Source organism: Ictalurus furcatus, chromosome 24 (assembly GCF_023375685.1).
Source record: "Ictalurus furcatus strain D&B chromosome 24, Billie_1.0, whole genome shotgun sequence".
NCBI lineage: Eukaryota > Metazoa > Chordata > Actinopteri > Siluriformes > Ictaluridae > Ictalurus > Ictalurus furcatus.
Window position 1 is genome coordinate 17731369 of NC_071278.1, and position 18861 is coordinate 17750229.

Here is an 18861-nt window from a genome sequence, read left to right on the forward strand (position 1 = left end):
AAGTAGACAAACTAATAAATAAGCCGACACAGAAGAGGTGAACACATTCAAGGACATATCCATTGACAGGACATTGGGATGGAGGCAGGACAAAAATGGAAATAAACCAATTGTTTCATTTCATCTCTTGTTTGTGATTAAACACATTTATTATCTGTAAGCACTGAATATAAATACGCCTTTTTTTTTATAATGTCAGGGAAATATTTTGTTGGCAGAACCCCAGCAACAACTATGTATTGGGATCTACATTGCCAGTCAAAAATTTCATTTATTTTTTTAAATTGTTGTTTCATTTACCTCATTTTAAATACTCTTATTAGTTAAATTACTCAATGTTTATTGAACTGAGAAACATTAGAAGTGACTAAGATTAGATTATATTAGACACTTTAGGCACGCCACATATTTGTCTTACACTTAATAGTTTCGCTGTCTTTGAGTCATTAATAAAGCACTCATTTAAAGTCCCTTTAAGATCTAAGAGTGAGCAGCTATTAAGTTCCACGAAGATCAAGTTTTCCGGTTTTTTAATTGCCATTCTGTGTCAGTTTTGAATTATGTTAAGTATCATGATGTACAGTATTCTGACCATATTTCTCTGCCCTGGGGTTTAGTGTTTGCTTTCCGTGATAAATGATTGATACTGTTGCCATTTTTCAATAAGAGTTAATGTATGAGCCTATATAAAAAAAAAAACAACAACTCTATGACACTAAAGCAGAATTTATTATTTTTCCCATCTCTGCTTTTTAATGTTAATTTCATAAACTCTTAGGCCACCTTTTTCCTTACCTTTTTTGTTTGTTTGCTTGTTTTTTTTCCCATGCATGAACGTGTCAACTATAAAGAACTATTTTCAGTGAAAAGAACAAGGAGTTCTGTAACACGTCGCCGAGCGCTGATGTGAGCATAATTATGCCTGTCTAGGACGGAAACAAGTGAGAGCCAATTCTCTGAAATGGTAGACTACTGGACGATTCCTTATAAACACTGCACAACAGTGCGCCGTAGAGAATTGAGGCAGGTTTAAAGGGAAAAGGGGTCGCATTGATTCACTGTAGTTTTTATTGTTTTTCATATCTATAAACCGATCTCGTTTTTTTAAAAGCGTATTTGCTTCAGAACCTTTTCCCATTTGTGTATGCAGTGGGTTAAAAAGATTGCCTCCCGGCCCATGGTGCATTGTGCAAGATAAAACACTGATTTAATTCACAGGACTACACAAAGTGCAGAGAGTTTGTCGAGTGTAAGACTATAGCAACGTACAACTGCAGTTTTAGTATAACGACAAGTTCAGGATGTTACAATAAAAAAAAAAAAATACAGTACTCTAGCCAACTACAGTTTTATTTGAATGTAAAAAAACTAATTTCGATTAGGATGTGTTTGTTAACGGCCAGTAGCCGTAGATAAAACTTTAACAGTTGCGACACGTTTCAAGAGGTTCTTTTAGGTCATAAACCTTTTCATTGGATCATTGGATGGCGTCCTCACTGAAATATACATACACATAAACAGGATGTTTATACAAATACAAATAGGCTTTTTTTTTTTTTTTTTTAATGTCCGCCAGCTAATGCAAAATGTCCTGAGATCATTGGTCATGAATTGAAACCTTTAGTATTAATGTAATGTTATATTTGTTATAATGTTCAGCATAATAAAATTCGGATTCATTTTGTGGTTTGTAGCCACATTGTAAATTTTTGTGGCCATGGTTCGTTACTTTTGTTGCACGAGAGCCCAAGCAGCAGAACAACCCAGTATAAGTAAATACAAGAGATGGATCACTTTAGCCATTTTCCTATAGTTTAAAAAAAAACCATGAAACACTGATGGAAATACACTGAGAAAGATGGCTGCTAACCACTTGCCTGCATCATGAGCATAGATGTAGTATTTCCTGCTTATGTCAAAGCATGCTTCTGATTGGCTGATTCACTTTTTGTGTAAGAAAGTTGTGATCTACAGTCACGTTATGCACTACTAGTTATGATGTGCGTTAATATATGATTTAGGGCTCCGTATACACCCGGACTTAGGATCAGCTGGTGCAGCTGGCTGCAGGTGAGCAAGAAGCTTCTGGTCTTTGCTGTGGCACGAGGGTGAGGTCAGTGTGAAATGCCATGGGTGGGTGAGGATTCTCTGCATGACGGGTCCTTCACACTACACTGCTCAGTGCCATCACTTACCCTGACGGGATGGGAAGTGACTGTTTGTGCTTCAGATGCTGAGGTTTTTTTTTGTGGGGCAAATTCAGTGCACAAATCAACAGTGACAACATTTTCCACTTCCCTCGTATCAGTCCAATGCCCATAATTCCTTTTTACCACCCATCATTTTCAGTGTCGTATATTTAAAGTAGACCATTGCTCACTGGAACTGAAGGCCTAGTATGATTGTTTTATGAGCTACTCCACAGATCTTAAAATGGCAGTACCGGCAACCCCTCAGTGATTTATTGCACCACACATGCCAGGCTTTTGGAGGCTGGAATAAAGATAGTCACGGTTGTGATTTTAACTGACCTCAGGAGTGAGATAATGTTTACATGTTTTTTCCCCCCCAGGTTTTTAATACCTACTCAAACGAGGATTACGATCGCAGGAATGAGGAGGTGGATCCAGTGGCGTCCTCAGCAGAGTATGAACTGGAGAAGAGAGTGGAGAAACTGGAACTTTTCCCAGTGGAGCTAGAAAAGGGTGACTTTTTTTTTTTTTTTCTTTTTCTACTGCACCATACTGATTACAGTGATTTACCGTTAGAGTTAGCATCCCAGTCAGGAAATCCCCGAAAATGTTTCTGGGTTAAATGTACATAAGGCGGAAAATTACTCTGTTGTTGTGTGAAGGTCACTATGGGTGTTGGACGTGCTTTTTGTCCTAGACGTCTCAAATGAACTATGTACATGGTTTATGCACATGCTGCATTTGAACATATTCGCCCTCCTTTCAATTTTATCTATTTATTTATTCGATATTTTCTGCAGCAACAAAACAGTCGAGCCTCGTGATTTCGGACGCAGCCTATGAATGCTCGTTGTGTGGGGTTTTAATTTATTTTTTTTCTATTCAGATGACGATGGTCTGGGGATCAGCATTATCGGCATGGGAGTAGGTGCAGACGCAGGCTTGGAGAAGCTGGGCATCTTTGTCAAGACTGTTATTGAAGGTGGAGCGGCAGAGAGAGATGGAAGGTAAGGACTTGGGAGAGACAAAGAGATGGAGGGTAAAAAGTGCAGAGAGAGAGGTTGGGGGATAAGTACAGATTCATAACTTCTGATCTGCACCACTGCGCCCTTTCCCAGACCTTTTTTCTCAGCTTGCTGAGATTAGCTCAGGACCTGAAATCTGAAGAGAGGCTTTATGGTGCTGAGCATGTAGAGAGGAACGGAGGGGAGGCCATCTTGTAGCAGGTTACCTGCTTAGCCTGGGTAACTTTAACTGCCACCAACAGGATTAAAGCAGAGCTAAGGAGCTTGCTACATGGGAATATTAACGGTACTGGGATCAAGTCCAACCACATGAGAACATGTGCATGGTATTAGTGTTGTTGGGACATGGGAGAGATCAATGTGCCAGTTTATTCCAGAAAAAAAAACACACACACAAGTAGTACCTTTCTGTCTCTTGTTGCCTGCAGAAGCGTGTTGAAATATGAGTGAAGATGCTTTCTAGAGGAGATTAGTGTGCGACTGGAAAGATCGCCCTCAGGTCTATGATTGTAGGAAGGCTGAATGTAATTTCCTCCACCCTTTATTTAGTCTTTGTCTGGCACTGTGCTGGTGTAATAGCACGACTTTGAGCAAGATCTACTGAGGTCTTTTTGAGTTATCAGTAATCTCCACTCTTTCTCGTACAGCTGGTGATTACTAGCGTGGCATTAAGGCACGGATGAAGGTCGAGCTGTGTTTATGCCACACTCATAAGGAACACATTAAGATTCTGTCTTGCAAGCATTCTGCCACTTGCCTGTCTATATAATAGAGTGGATTTGCCAGCGGCTTTGTATTCAGAAGGGGCCAGTGGATCGAGACACTAGTTTATCAAACAGCAAAGAAGAACAAAGTGCAGCAGTTGAAGAGAAAGCAGCTGGAGGAAAAGGCAGTAGTCAATAGTTTGTTGAAGTGGAGAGGCTTAACACACACCAATTTCCAGCTATTTAACAGCATTCATCCTGTCCTAACAACCCCATGCTATAACTGTAATTCCAGTAAAGTCATATCAAAAGAAAATACTGTACTATTTAAATTGCCTTTTGAATGCTTAGATTGTTCTCTGGGGTTATGTCTCTGAGAGCTACAGTAATGTGCAAAGGTTTTAAGCACATGCAAAGATATGTCGTAAAGCAAAGATGCCTTCAAAAGTTACGGAAAACGTTTATACATAAAAATACTATAAAGAGGGACATGGTGGATTAGTGGTTAGCACGTTTGCCTCGCACCTCCAGGGTTGGGGGTTTGATTCCCACTTGCATGCTGTGTGCGTGGAGTTTGCATGTTTGCATGTTCCACCACGTGCTTCGGGGGTTTCCTTCAGGTACTCCGGTTTCCTTCCCCAGTCCAAAGACATGCGTTGTAGAATGAGTGGCATCTCTGAATTGTCCATAGTGTACGAGTGTGTGTGTACAGGGCACAATCACATACACATTCACACAGCCATGCATACACTACGGACACTTCGGACATGCCAATCGGCCTACCATGCATGTCTTTGGACTGGGGGAGGAAACCGGTGGGCCCGGCAGAAACCCGCTCAGCATGCACATAAAATAAAGGCCTTTGCACAGTGTTATTCAAAAGGATGAATGTACAAAAAATTGTTGTACTCACCATCATCACCACCATCATCATCATCATCATCATCATCATCATCACCATCATTTGCAGTGGTGGCTTAGCGGTTAAGGCTCTGGGTTACTGATCAGAAGATCGGTGGTTCAAGCCCCAGCACTGCCAAGCTGCCACTGTTGGGCCCTTGAGCAAGGCCCTTAACCCTCTCTGTTCCAGGGGCGCTGTATCATGTCTGACCCTGCGCTCTGACCCCAGCTTCCTGACATGCTGGTTTATGCAAAGAAAAGAATTTCACTGTGCTCTACTGTATATGTGTCCAATAAAGACTCGTTATTATTATCATCATCATCATCATCATCATCTGTTCTGTTATAATGTTCTCCAGCCTGAGATTTTGGTACATTTTATTTAGTGTGAAAGCTGTTTTCCCAACCTGTGTGTTCTAGGGAACTAATTTCTGGTCTTTGTTAGTCTTTGATTAATTTGACTATGTATATATCATCTCTCGCTCTCTCTCTCTCTCTCTCTCTCTCTCTTTCTCTCCCCCCCATTAATTTAAAGCCTTGCTTTACAAGTTCTGTATATCTTTTGTACTTCCTGGATCTGACTTTCACCTGTTTTAAAGTTATAAAGCCTATATCAAGGTTATGCACTTGCATTTTACCCATTTGCATAAACGCAGTTTGCATTCATATTCAATAATTCAGCTTTCAGATATTCAACCAGTTAAATTAACGGTTTCAATTGTTCAAATTCATGGTGTTTGAATTTCATTTCAATTAAAATGTTTACGTCTCTTTATCGCTTCCATATGTGACCAGCAGAAGTGACATAAAATTGTACGGTCAGTCCGCAGAACAAACCTTTCCCCAGATAAGCCGAGAATCAATCCTGGATAGACTTGAATATTTGAGCCAAGTATATAAATATTTTTAACCTCTCCTGCTTTCCTGTTCTCCAGGATTAAGGTGAATGACCAGATTGTGGAAGTTGATGGCACCAGTCTGGTGGGTGTGACTCAGAGCTTCGCTGCCTCTGTGTTGAGAAACACCCAAGGAGTGGTCAGGTAAGACTATCGAGTAATCCCCCAAAATATTATATAATAGGTTTTTTTTTTTTAGTTTTTTAAAAAAAATAATAAAAATATGTACTGTCTATATGAAATACCATGGGATAAATGGGATCTAGTCGTATAAACATGCATGTACACACACATTTCTGTGTGAAATGGCTTCTATTCTCTTTAATGTAGAACATTACTGTAGAATTTCAGCTGCTATTTTCTGCTTCTCCTGTGTGTGAGAAACACAAAGGCCGCAGTTCTCATTAGTGTACTGAGACGCCTTCAGACACAGAACAGAGTGGCTCTTTGTGTTAGTGAAGCAAGATTTCACTGAAAGAAAACACACTTTTCATAAACGCTAACGATGGCACAGCATGACGGGGATTTATTTTTACCCCAAAATCATCTTTAGAGTGTCCCCCCTGCTGTCTCTTTAATCACCTCTCTTCCTTAGCCTCTGCGATTCTCGCTTATATGACAAGGATTAACAGCAGTGTGTATTCTTTAGAATAAATGTTGATGCTGCAGTTAAGAAATACATACTTGTTGAAGTTAGGATAAATATTCATCAGTGAGAGGTAATTCTGCATATTTCTGCAACTTCTCGGAAAGCTTCGTCCTGTTCTGGGTTAAGGTGAGCCGAAGCTGTTTTGTTTTTTGTTTTGTTTTTTTTTATTTGTTTTGTTTTTTTAAGCAAAAATTCTTAGTTGTATAAGGGGGTCAGAGGTCATTACTTCCTATGAAGGTCATATCTATATTAACCTATGAATACAGCAATGCACACAGTGTTATTGTTAATTATGAAAATGCATTACGCTTTATAGCTACTGCATGTTTATTGTGTATTATGAATTGTTAAAATAAGTTAGTAGTGTTCATGACACTTTATATCACCACTGTCAAAGATGCTCCCAGTTTGTTAGAGCATTTTATTTAGTCACAGACACACACTCAACTTTCTGAAACTAGTAACCGAATCTACATTATATACTTGTATAAAAGTTACACACGTTTGGACGTACCAGATTAAATATAGACATTTTGATAAAGGCTTATGGTGGAAATTTGTTTCCAAGACAAATATAAATGGTGAAGTCAATGCCCAGGATACATGAAAAGAACATCAGAAATACTGTTAAGAATTTAAAATATAAAATAGAGTCGATTTGTTTAACACTTACCTTGGTCACGTCATAATTCCATATGTTATTTCATAGTGTTAGCGTCTTCATTAATATTCTATAACGGTTTCAACGAAGACCTTTCCGTACAGGCTGTGCTAGGAAAATAATGAACGGCAGGGTGGTGTGATACGTTAACATGCTGCAGTTGATTGTACAGGATGTCCCGAAAAGTCAGGAGCCAATGGGATTATGTTAAACAAATATGCAGATCCGAACAGGTCGAGAAAAATCCTCGAACACATGATACAGCTGCTGAAAAAATGCGTAGAGCTTAAGGGTGAACATGTAGAGCATATGTTCCAAATAATAAATACAAAATTAAGTACATGTAGTTTTACTCTCATCGTTTCCTGACTTTTCAGACTCTTGGATTATACGTAACAGAATGTCATCAAGTGCGTTATGCTCGTGTCACACTAATTTGCACTTACACACTTTCATTTGCTGAAGAACGACACATCATACTTATATTCATAATCAGTGTTGAGGAAACATAACTTCTCTCTTGAACTTAATAAGATACTACTACTACTACTACTACTATAACTACTACTGAAGTGGTAATTTTCCAGCGATGGAAAAACGCTGATGTGAAGTCTCCTTCTATAAATGTTAAATAAACCTTCTTCCTAGAGAAAACATCACCACATCAAGGGTTATACATTTTTACCCTGTTAAATAACTTTTTTATTTGTTGTTATGTTCAAATTATGTGAACATCCGCTGTACAGGTCCCTGTGAAATAGGAGTTACTATAGAAACAGTCATGTATTAACACCAGCTCCTTTATATAACCTTGTGATTTGCCTTTCAGCTGGCACTACTGCTAGAGCTGCTGTTATAGAAAAATACATCAACACCTTCTGACCAATCAGAATGGAGAATTAATTCAGAACATTCAACAGAGCTGCTGTTATATAATGATTCATAATGCCTAATAAGCACTGGTAAAAAAGTAAATAAAAACGATAAAAAATAGTATAACACCATTATAAACACTTTACAATATGTAATGAATATGTTCATGGGACATTATAGATATGTCCTTCATAGAAAGTGTTACAGCCCTTTCTATTAAACATGTCGGTTCTTTTTTTTTCTCTTTTTTCTTTGATTTGTGCTCTCCTTCAGGAATTCCCCTTCTCGTATTGAGCGTGTCGCCTTGTGGCCCAGATTCTCCTGTCGTTCTATATTTAACCTAGAAATTAATCCACGTCTCAAACCACATCTACCTAAATGGTCACTGAATCTGACCGGTCAGATGTGTTAAAACTGAAACTGAGGAACGATGTATTGGGTTGTGAGTCAGTGAGGATTTGTGAGCAGTTTGGCAGAAGAGGTTAAATGGCTCGCTTGTCAGCCCAGTAAGCATGCTGCATCTGATGTGTATGTGTGAACACTGGCACACAGGCCAGTTTCCAGGTCAGCTCCGCTGTAGAGCCACAGGAGCAGTGAGCAGCCCTGAGGATTTGCTCGGCTGATATTTCAGATGTACCCCAGGGCCGGGTGCAGGTACATAGCGATTAGGAGGTCCTCCTCCTGCTTTAGTTTCACACACGGGCAAGAGTTCACTTGGTACTTTGGGGAAATGAGCATAGATAATATTCTTAGTAGCTTGTCTCTTTTGATATTTGAAGTCTGTAGCAGAAGGTTTAATATAGGTTGCAGAATACAGAAGGAGATTTGACATGTGGCATTACAGCATTTTGACTGAAGACACCTGCAGGACAGGCCTGCCAACCTTCATGAAGTATGTGCAGGAACATTTTAACATCAGTTAGAGTATGCTAGTACAAGTGATCGCTCAAAGATTCTCCTGGAAAAATGTCAGATGAGTCAGTTGACCGGAAAAGAAAAAAAAGGATTAAATATTCCTATGGTGACGTTTCATATTCAACACTTTACAAGCGATTTTAAATGGTAGTGATCGTTTAAGAGTGATAAAAAAAGAAAAGCAGGGGTTTTTTTTTTGTTTTTTATTTATTTATTTATTTATTTATTTTTACCCTTTGCTCTGCTGTACTGGACACAGTTCATATGTCTTCAAACAGTGTGAGCAGCAGATCAACAGTGAAACATTTTGGCCGTGTAGAAGTATTTCACAGATTTTATGAGTGACATTAGAAAGATTAGAGATTGGTAAAAGGATAATATGGAAAATACACCGTTCGGTTTTTACATAACTACGCATTATTGCTTTTCAGGGTTTGCAGGTGTGCACCTCTAAATTATATACAGTTTATTTGTTGTATAATGCTCATATCCTTCCAGACATACATCTTACTTTGAGCCTGGAAGTGCCCACTATAAATAAATAAATAAATAAATAAATAAATAAATAAATAAAATAAATTTTTTTTATGTCAACACAGGAGAAGAATTGGCTGCTACTGAGATCAAGTGCGTTTCTGTGGGAAAAGAGCTTGACATTTTGCGCCAGCAGAAATTTTAAATGCCCTTTTGATTCATTCTCATGATCAGTTCCTTACTATTAGCTATTGAAGTCTGTTCGGAACATATCGATTTCAGAATGTTAGCCTTTTTCAGCTGAGTGAATTCTGTATTTGTTTTCTCATCATTTTCCCCTGGCTGGATGGGATTGAGTATATGGGGCAACATTGGGTAAATCATTTAAAGAGAGAATCTGAGAATCACAAGACTGTCGACTTGTGGTCAAAAAATAAAAAAAGGGGGAGATTAATCCTTAATCTCCCCTTCGCTAGTTTAGCACAAACTCCCATTTTAAACCAGTGTTGACAGAGGGTTTAGGAGTAATGTGGTAATGTGTACTGGAGTGAAATCCATATAATTTTACTTGCTCCTTAAAATATTCATCATCTAGATTTACTCTGATTTCTTTTCATTCTGTTGTTTTTAATAGCAGTGTACTTTTTAAGCATTAACCCACATTCTTTAGACACACACACACACACACACACACACACACACACACACAGCAGAGAAATATCCCCACAACAGCCTGCTAATTGGCTGTTTGATCTTTGTGCAGGTTTGTGATTGGCCGGGAGCGTCCAGGGCAGGAAAGTGAGGTAGCTCAGCTGATCAGTCAGACTCTGGAGCAAGAGAGGCGTCAGAGAGAGATGATGGAGCAGCAGTATGCACAGTATGATGCTGATGATGATGAGGTAAGCCTTAGTGCAGTACTTCTATCCCCTACGACTGGTCTGTGCAAGTCATAGTCTGCCTGAACCCTGAATAAACCTGAATAACCATGCCAAAGACCACTGAGACCGATGCATAACATAATGCTTTCCATCCACCCTGGCATTTTTACATTGCTTAAAGTTTTTATTATTATTATCATTATCCACACATTATCCAAAAGAGACAAAAAAAAGTCTAGGTTTTGATCAAAATTGGCATCTCTACTTTCAGAAATCAATATGTGTCACCAAAATGACTTTTTGGTATTTCCTTGCTAAATAAATGCTCCTGGAATCCTTTTACAGCACAGTCAGAATGAAAGCTTTTAATATAATTTTCTCTGTTTTCACTTTTGGGGATAACCAGACTTTAATAATATAACTTCTGATTGAAGATACATGCAAAAGAGAAACATAATTCAGTCCAGGAAACTTTCTTTCCCAGGCTGCCCACACATATGCATATATCAGTCCCTCTAGGATTTCTCGATTTTGAAATAGCAGAAATTAACGCAAAATCAATTATTCCGGGGAGCATGCAATTTTTCAGAATTCCGACAGATTTTCCGCAGATTTGGGCCAAGCAAGGCGCGTCATGTGACATCATCACAACATGCCATGTGATGTCATCACAATGCGCATTCAGTCAAAGCTCCCTTCGATTCACGTTTGTTGAACACGAGTACAGCGAAAAGGTCTTACTTACCAGCAAACATCACTTCGAAATTTCAGTTTCGCCAATTCAAGTAGTTTTTTGCAACAAAAAAAAAAAGTCACAAATTGCATCGCAAACTTTTGAAAAAAGCCGTAGGAAAATCAGGCATCTTTGGCCGCGACGATCACAAATAAACTCTGCGGAATGCTGTATGGACTGATATATTAAGTGAAAAAAGACTCTTTGGCCAGTCGTACAGCAGTGAATACAGAATAACCTATAGTGAATGAAAGAATATATATTAATGTTTATATCGTACATACTGTAGATTAGTTCAGTTGTAAATAAGTTTTGGGTGTGTTGGAGCTGTATCACATGACAGTTAGGGACGCGTCATGCCAATAAACATTCTGATTGGCGTTTTTCAAAAATCTCCGGTTTCTTCCATTCACTCTAAATAAACTAAAGTAAAAACCCAAATCTGTGAGAAGCAACCTTGGGGGAAAAAATGTTGTTTGAGAGATTAAACTAGATACATCATGACAAAAGCTTTGCTGCCAAGTCTACGTCTTATCAAAGCATATTAGCAAGTGTGATACCAGTTATAGTATGTATTTTTATTATTATTATTATTATTGTAATGTGTATAGAGATTTGTTTCTTTTTTTTTGAGTATGTACTCTTGCCATAATCTTGAATTTAATGGACATTACTTTCACAGGATCTAGTATAAGCGCTTTTCTTTGAGCTTAGACTAAAGCTTGTTTTCCTGCCTGTCAGCACCCTCTTTTCTAGGAGCATTTGTTTCCATGCATTAGACTGAAGCACATTTCCATAATATGCAATGTGTTGCCATGGCACTAAGGTTCTATATTAGAGCTCTGATGATTGACTAGAGGGAAGGCTGAATCATCAGCCGAGATGCTGGGATAATTACATTTATAAGCTACGCGCAGTAAATTTTACCTTATGATTTGAATGGATAGGGACAGTTTAGCATAATAGCCAGTGGTTATTGCATTAGAGGTTATAATGTGGGAATAAAGTTTTTTAAAGCTGCTATAAGCAATGTTTGCAATCTTGCTAGCAGTCTGCAGGCTTAGCCATGGTAGGATTACCACAGTCCCATGCCCACCATTAAAAACCTCTTCCCAAACCCCCTTTCCTTTTGAAAAAAGAGATACTTGCACAGTGTAATGGTGCCATTACATCCAGATAAGGATCCATAAAGCGTCACAGTTGGCTCGGGATCATCTACGGATCCCCCGGGAGTAGCTGTGTGGGGCATGCCTTTGTTCCTTGCAAATTAAGCAATGCCTACACAGATCAACTTTGGTGTGTAGTTCCTTGGTTGGATCAGATTAAGCTACATCATTTTAAAATGACAGTCAAGCTTCTATAAACAGCATCTATAAACTTTGTTGTGTACAGTATAGGGTCTCTGTTTGTGGGTAACAAAAGACACCGCGTTCTACTAAGTGAAGTAATTCATTTGCATAAGCAAATTATGTCAGAAATGAAGTGTGCACATTGTGTAGACATGCACGTGTTTGTAATTTGGTACAGGCTGTGTGAAAGCTGGTGCATTGCATGGCTGTGTAATTAACAGACACATATACTGTACTACAACCAATTCTAAACACACACATTCTACTGTGTGGAAACATGCTCAGACAGCCCAAAGATGCCGTTCTGCAACTTTGTGTCATTTTTTAAAATTGAACAAAGTGTGATTCCTGCATTTCTTCCAATATGTTAAAAATGAACTGACAGAAAAGTGAAACAGATAATAGTATTTTTATAGTGTGATGCTCAGTTTTCCAGCATCAATTCAACAATGGAAATATGGAAATATATCTGCAACCAGGTGTTTTACCATTGGATTCACCATTGGGTGGCTCCAATATTGACTTCTTTTTTTTTTTTTTTTTTTAATCTTCTTTCTTACATTAAAACAGCTGAAAAATTCTCTTCAGAACTATGGCTTTTAATCTGCAAATTATTATTCTTTTAACACAAATAACAATGTGGGTTTTTTTTGTTTTTTTTTTTAATGATGAAGGCACCCTCACACCAAATTATTACCACCAAACCCTCGCTAAATTAAATTGTCTCTGTTTTGTTGTGGACAAGCCTTGAATTAGGTTTTAATCATTCAGACATGCTCTGGTAGCAATTACCTAACATTACTTGCACTTGTTTTATTCCTCTTTTACCACAATAATTGGCCAAGATGAACTATTTTATATTTATTTAAGAAGACACATTGTACTTTGAATGCTTTTATGGTTATTTTTTTAATGTTGTGAAACATGTTTGAAACAAGTCACTTATGGTATAGCGGCTATAGACAGTCGTTTCCTCACCATCCTCATCGTTTTTCTTTCTCTTGTAGTTAATAAGCCAAAAAAAAAAATAATGTTACTGAGAAACCATAAAGCCCTTCATCCTGAAGACAGCCCTGTGTCAGAAAGCTTAGCTGGGAGACTCTTTCCACAAAACGTCTCCTTGCAGAAAAATTCACGCTCACTTTTAAATCTGTCTGTGTGGATTTAGGACATATATTTCCTACAGAAGTACCCGTGTTATATTTGTAGTCTAGAATCCACGGCAATCACAGCATCAGTTAGAGCACCTTTAATGTACCATTGCTTTGTTAAGGGGACACATTGCTTTGTTTTTTCCTTTTGTCTGTATCTTTCACCTGGAAAAGTGAATGTAGTGTATCTTTCAAACTTATTCAAGCAACATAAAATTAACTTTAATACATTTTAAAGGTGTACCACCCCAGTGATAAGTAATGGTACACTCTACTAGTAATCGTGCTGTATTTGTCTGTTTGAGATGTCCACTGGTATTTATATACTGGCTGTGCAATGTATTTTGGTGGAAATGGTTAGCATCCATTTTTATTTCGTCAGTGTAATACGTTAAAATATCAGCCTGTCATGTTCAATATTTAAAGCCATGGATTTTCAGAACAGCATCATTGCAATGTCCTTATATAATAACTGCAATGATTTGTAGTTATATTGGAGACTGGGATAAGTGCTTAGTGCAGCTTTTTGAGAGGCAGAGCAGGATTTTGTAACAGTGGGGGTTTGAGCTGTGCCCTGTCGCATCCCACTGGCCTGCGAGGGCATGTTTAAGTGATGTGTATGTTGGCTTGTCTTTGTGTGTGTGTGTGTGTGTGTGTGTGTGTGTGTGTGTGTGTGTGTGTGTGTATAACGGTTACGCAAATGAGTGTTTATGAGACTACTGCTGAGAAAGCACAAGTCGTGATGTGGCACGTGCGTCTTATTTTTGTGATTTAAAGAAGTGAAAACTCCTGACTATGTAGCAAAACCTGAAAAAACAGGGGTAACACTACACCTAATCCTAATCCTTCTGGGGTCAGCAAGATGGTCCTAACAACATCCTGAAATTTACTGTATATTATTATTTTCTTCTTCTTCTTTTTTTTTTTTTTAACTGAAAGGGTGATATTATTGCTCAGTGGTTACTGTGGACAAGGTTAAGGTTGGATTTAAGTGTAGACATGCCGTTCATTAGCCGCATGAATAATCCTCACAAGTATAGTAAGACAAACAATGGATTCCATTAACGACCGGGGTTATATCAGGTGAAGGAACATCCTGGAGTGTTTCCCCGAGCGCACAAATCTCCTTTCAGCTTTCAAAGACAGGTGCGTTGAGATAATCGGCCGTGAGTAGGCTGTGTTACACACTGACTAATTGAACGTGACACTGCATAACGAACTCGCCCCCCTGAGCAGGTCAATGTGGGTGGAGACTGTTACTCTGTACTCTCTTCTACGAGCATGTGTTCATTGTTATCGTACGTTGTCACTTTGCATGTATGCACGTGAGAGAAAGTAGAAAATTAGAGCTACAATCTGGTTCTGGTTACAGCTGCAGAGTTGGATTACAGGCTGTCCACTGCCATAATCCATAACGCTAGTCTGTTTCGCAGTTCCTCCACCAGAGCATAAGTTGTTGTTACCGGTTCCGACGGGGTGTTAGGAGGAATGACTGATTTAGTTAATTAGCAGAATTAACACTCAGGGGCTTTATGACTGGACTGGCACCTTGTCCAGGGTGTACCCCGCCTTGTGCCCAATGCTCCCTGAGATAGGCTCCAGGTTCCCCGTGACCCTGAAAAGGATTAAGCTTTAGAAGATGGATGGATGGATGGATGGATGGATGGGCTTTATGACCAAGTTGCTCAGATACACATTAAAAAACCCCCTCAGGAGCCATCCATTAATTAGCACTTGTGATATCTACCTGTGTCCATGAACTTCCTCTCGTATGCTTGTCTCAGACGGGAGAGTACGCCACGGATGAGGACGAGAACGTGGGACCTGGCAGGACGGACAAAGACGTAACCATTGAGGTTTTCGACTTGCCTGAAAACGAAGACCTCATCTCACCATCGGAGCTGGATGCCACCAAACTCTACCAGAAATTCCGAGAGGTAGGCAACAAGCTTCGAGTGCACTTCATTGAGAGTAGACTAGCAAGAGGGACTTCTTGAAGAGTAGAGATGCGTCGATACAGTTATTTTCAGACCAAGCACAAGTACGAATATGATTTTTTGGTACTTTTCAATACCAATATCGTATTAATCAATCAGGGACGTCATGGAAAATTCTATTTAGTTCTGTTTATGTCGTGGCCATGAACAGCGCATATGTTCAGTTGATTTTAAATGAAGTGCAGTAGCTAACTACATCAGTTACACTGAGTCAAGTAGGGTTGCAGTGGAGAACAGGTTTTGTTTCACTATGGAAAAACACCTCTGTACAGCTGTAAACAAAATGCGTTCATGCCCTCAATCAGTCCATCCAGGATTTCGCATAATTTTTTTGTGACTGTTGCGGGCAAAATTCCTGCTGGTTTTTTTTTTTTTTTTTTTTTTTTTTTTTTTTTTTTTTAATTTGTGATGCAATTCGAATTGGCGAAATTGCAATTGCACAAAATTGTTTTGCCTTCACAAAACAGAGATGTTTGTTGGTACAGTAAATGAGGCCTTTTAGAGGGCTTTGGCTGGATGCACGTTGTGGTTATGTCACATGATGCGTCTTGGCCCAAATCTGTGGAAAATCTGTGGTCATTTTGAAAAATTGCAAGCTCCTCCAGATATTGGATAGTTTGCTTGAATTTATGTTCATTTCTGCAACCGCAAAATCCTGGAGGGACTGACCAATAGTGGCTGATCTTCAAGAATAACACACTGGGTAAGAGCTGCTGTTTACACTCACCTACTGTAGCTTTGTCTGTAGACAATTATTTCTTACCTAGCCAGCATCGGTTGCTGTCATGTGCTGCTACCAATTACCTCCTTGTGCCAAGTTTTATCAGATTACTTGTACTGTAAGAAGATACTGTAGTTCCTCCTCTTACATCCTATTTTCACAGAGCACAGTTTGCAGTCTGCTTTGCTTTGATTGCCATTATTAGTCGTGAAATTTGTTCAGATCACAGTCATCTCTCTTCATTAGTGTGGCAGCATACACGAGGCTTACATCACATACAGTACTATCATGTGGTATTGGATTGGAGCGTTTAATATTACAAGTATGAGTAAAGGATGCTGATATCTAATACCAGTATTGTTATCTTCATCTCCCTCCACTACCCATCTTCATCTCCCTCCATCGGCTTCCTGTAGCTGCCCGCATCAAATTCAAGGCCTTGATGCTCATGTACAAGACCTTGTCTGGAACAGCACCTCCCCTACCGCAACACCCTCCTTGAGGTTTATGTTCCCTCACACAACCTGCGATCAGTTAACGACCGACGCCTGGTAGTGCCTTCTCAGCGAGGCATGAGGTCCCTTTCCAGAACCTTCAAACTGACTGTCCCTCAGTGGTGGAATGAACTTCCAAGCTCAATCCGGACAGCAGAATCTGTCACTATCTTCAAAAAAGACTAAACCTCTTCCGTGAACAACTAACTAACCCCTAACTTGCCCCTTTCCCCCATATATATATATATATATATATATATATATATATATATATATATATATATATGTATGTATGTATGTATGTGTATTATAAAAAACTGCACTTACACGGGCTCTTACATCTCTACTCTGCATTTTGCTTCTCTCCAACTCAATTAAAATCTTGTATGATAGCACTACTTGTATTGATCTCTGCTTGATACATCGCTTTGCTCGTATTTCCTCATTTGTAATGCGCTTTGGATAAAAGCATCTGCTAAATGAATAAATGTGAAGTGATGCAAAACAAACTGTACCGAAACTGTGCGGTAAACTTGTGTTTTAGTGTTCGCTGTATTCAAAGATAAGTCCTGCAAGTGATTTTCACACAAAATCCTACTCGCGCCCATTCATCCATGCTACACTTCTTACAGTTCGGTTCAGTAAATGTGCTGCCTTATACTTGATGTTAAATTAAAAATCCCAGCATCCCTGTGAGGCCTCTCTCTCCCGCACTGTTTTTTTAATTTTTTTATTTCATCACTGCCTTTCTCTCTCGCTCTTATACTTCTGTGTATCCTGAATGTGAGATAGTGGGAGGGAGAGTGTGCAGGGTTGCAGAGGACATCTCCCTCTGTCCTAACCATTAAATCATCTTCACTCTCTTCCTGTCTCTCTCTCTCTCTCTCTCTCTCTCTCTCTCTCTCTGTCTCCTTTGCTCTCTTTCGGTCCACAGCTACAGATCAAGCACAGTGTTACTGAGGCTGAGATACAGAAACTCAAGAGCAAGGTAGGAACTTGGGTTTTCCATACAATTGATATGCATTCAGTTTCATTCAGTGTTTGTTTCTTTGTAGGAAGCTTGAGATATTTTCTAAGACTCATGTATTCGTAATGCGTTTATAACGTACTGATTATAGGTTTATATACTTTATATATATATATATATATATATAGTTTCTTAGTGTAAATTTACATAATGCATTATAATATCTGTTCATAAATGCATTGTAGACATGTTTTGTAATGCACATTCACAGCACTGTTGATTAATTTTCTATAGCAGCAGCTCCGATTGCAGTTCCAGCTGCAAAGCAAATCACACGTTTATATTAATGAGCTCCTTCTTATATATTATTTATCGTGCTAATGTTTCTGTAGTAACAGCTCATTCACCGGGACACTCCACATAAACGGATAAAAAAAAAAAAAATGTAGTTGTTGATGTGGTAAAGTTTTCTCAGAGATTTTACTTAACAATTTTTAGAAGGAGTCTCCAGTGTCAGAGCTAAAGCTCCTCTTTCTGGTCTCTCAGCAGCATGGCAAGCTTTTTTTTTTTGTCTTATTAACATCAAGAGACAGAAAAAAGCCAGGTTATTGAGATTATGATTAGGATACCATTTTTTATTTATTTATTTATTTTTTAATTTTCAGACTGAGTATGAGTTCATGTTTTTTGGTACTCATAGATACTGATCTTATAACCTACTGAGTATTTAGTAGTTATCATCCTGGAGCAATTCGGCCGAGTTTATGTTGGTCGGTGCTGTGTGCTGCCAGCAATGAACTCCCCGTGCTGAGGATTATGTTATTATGAGTTTGAACAGTATCTTTAATAGAGAGCATGAGGGCGACTGATTAGTTCAGTATCAGCAAACAGGGTCATTAAAATGAGAGGAAGGTGCCATGAATTGCTGTCTGACTCACGAGCAATGTATAGACCCTTGCAATGTTGGTATTGCGGCACTTTTATACGAGTATGAGTAAATAAGCACAGTATTGCGTCGATATCCTGTTATACTAGTGTTTGGTATTGATGTGTTCCTAGTAATTATTGTTTATTAGATGTTATAAAGGAAACGACAACAGAAACTAATTTGTTTCATGGACGTACCACAATAACTAAAAAATGGTTAGTGTCTCCAGTGTCGGCGCATAGGGACATGCTGTTATTGGAAAATAAGCAACTTAACAACATAATCAACAATACACAGGCTCTGGTAAAGTTTTCAGTTTTTTACTTGGATGAAGATAGCACCTGCCGTATTATT

General features: G+C 38.7%; 1 protein-coding gene across 1 annotated transcript in view; it reads left to right on the plus strand.

Moving 5' to 3' along the window:
- Nucleotides 1–18861, plus strand: part of ppp1r9a (protein phosphatase 1, regulatory subunit 9A) — a 50635-nt gene that overhangs the window by 17511 nt on the left and 14263 nt on the right. Inside the window, 6 exon segments of the mRNA XM_053613444.1 lie at nucleotides 2573–2705; nucleotides 3079–3199; nucleotides 5757–5861; nucleotides 10053–10188; nucleotides 15185–15337; nucleotides 17547–17600. Of these exon segments, the coding sequence (XP_053469419.1) occupies nucleotides 2573–2705; nucleotides 3079–3199; nucleotides 5757–5861; nucleotides 10053–10188; nucleotides 15185–15337; nucleotides 17547–17600 (702 nt within the window).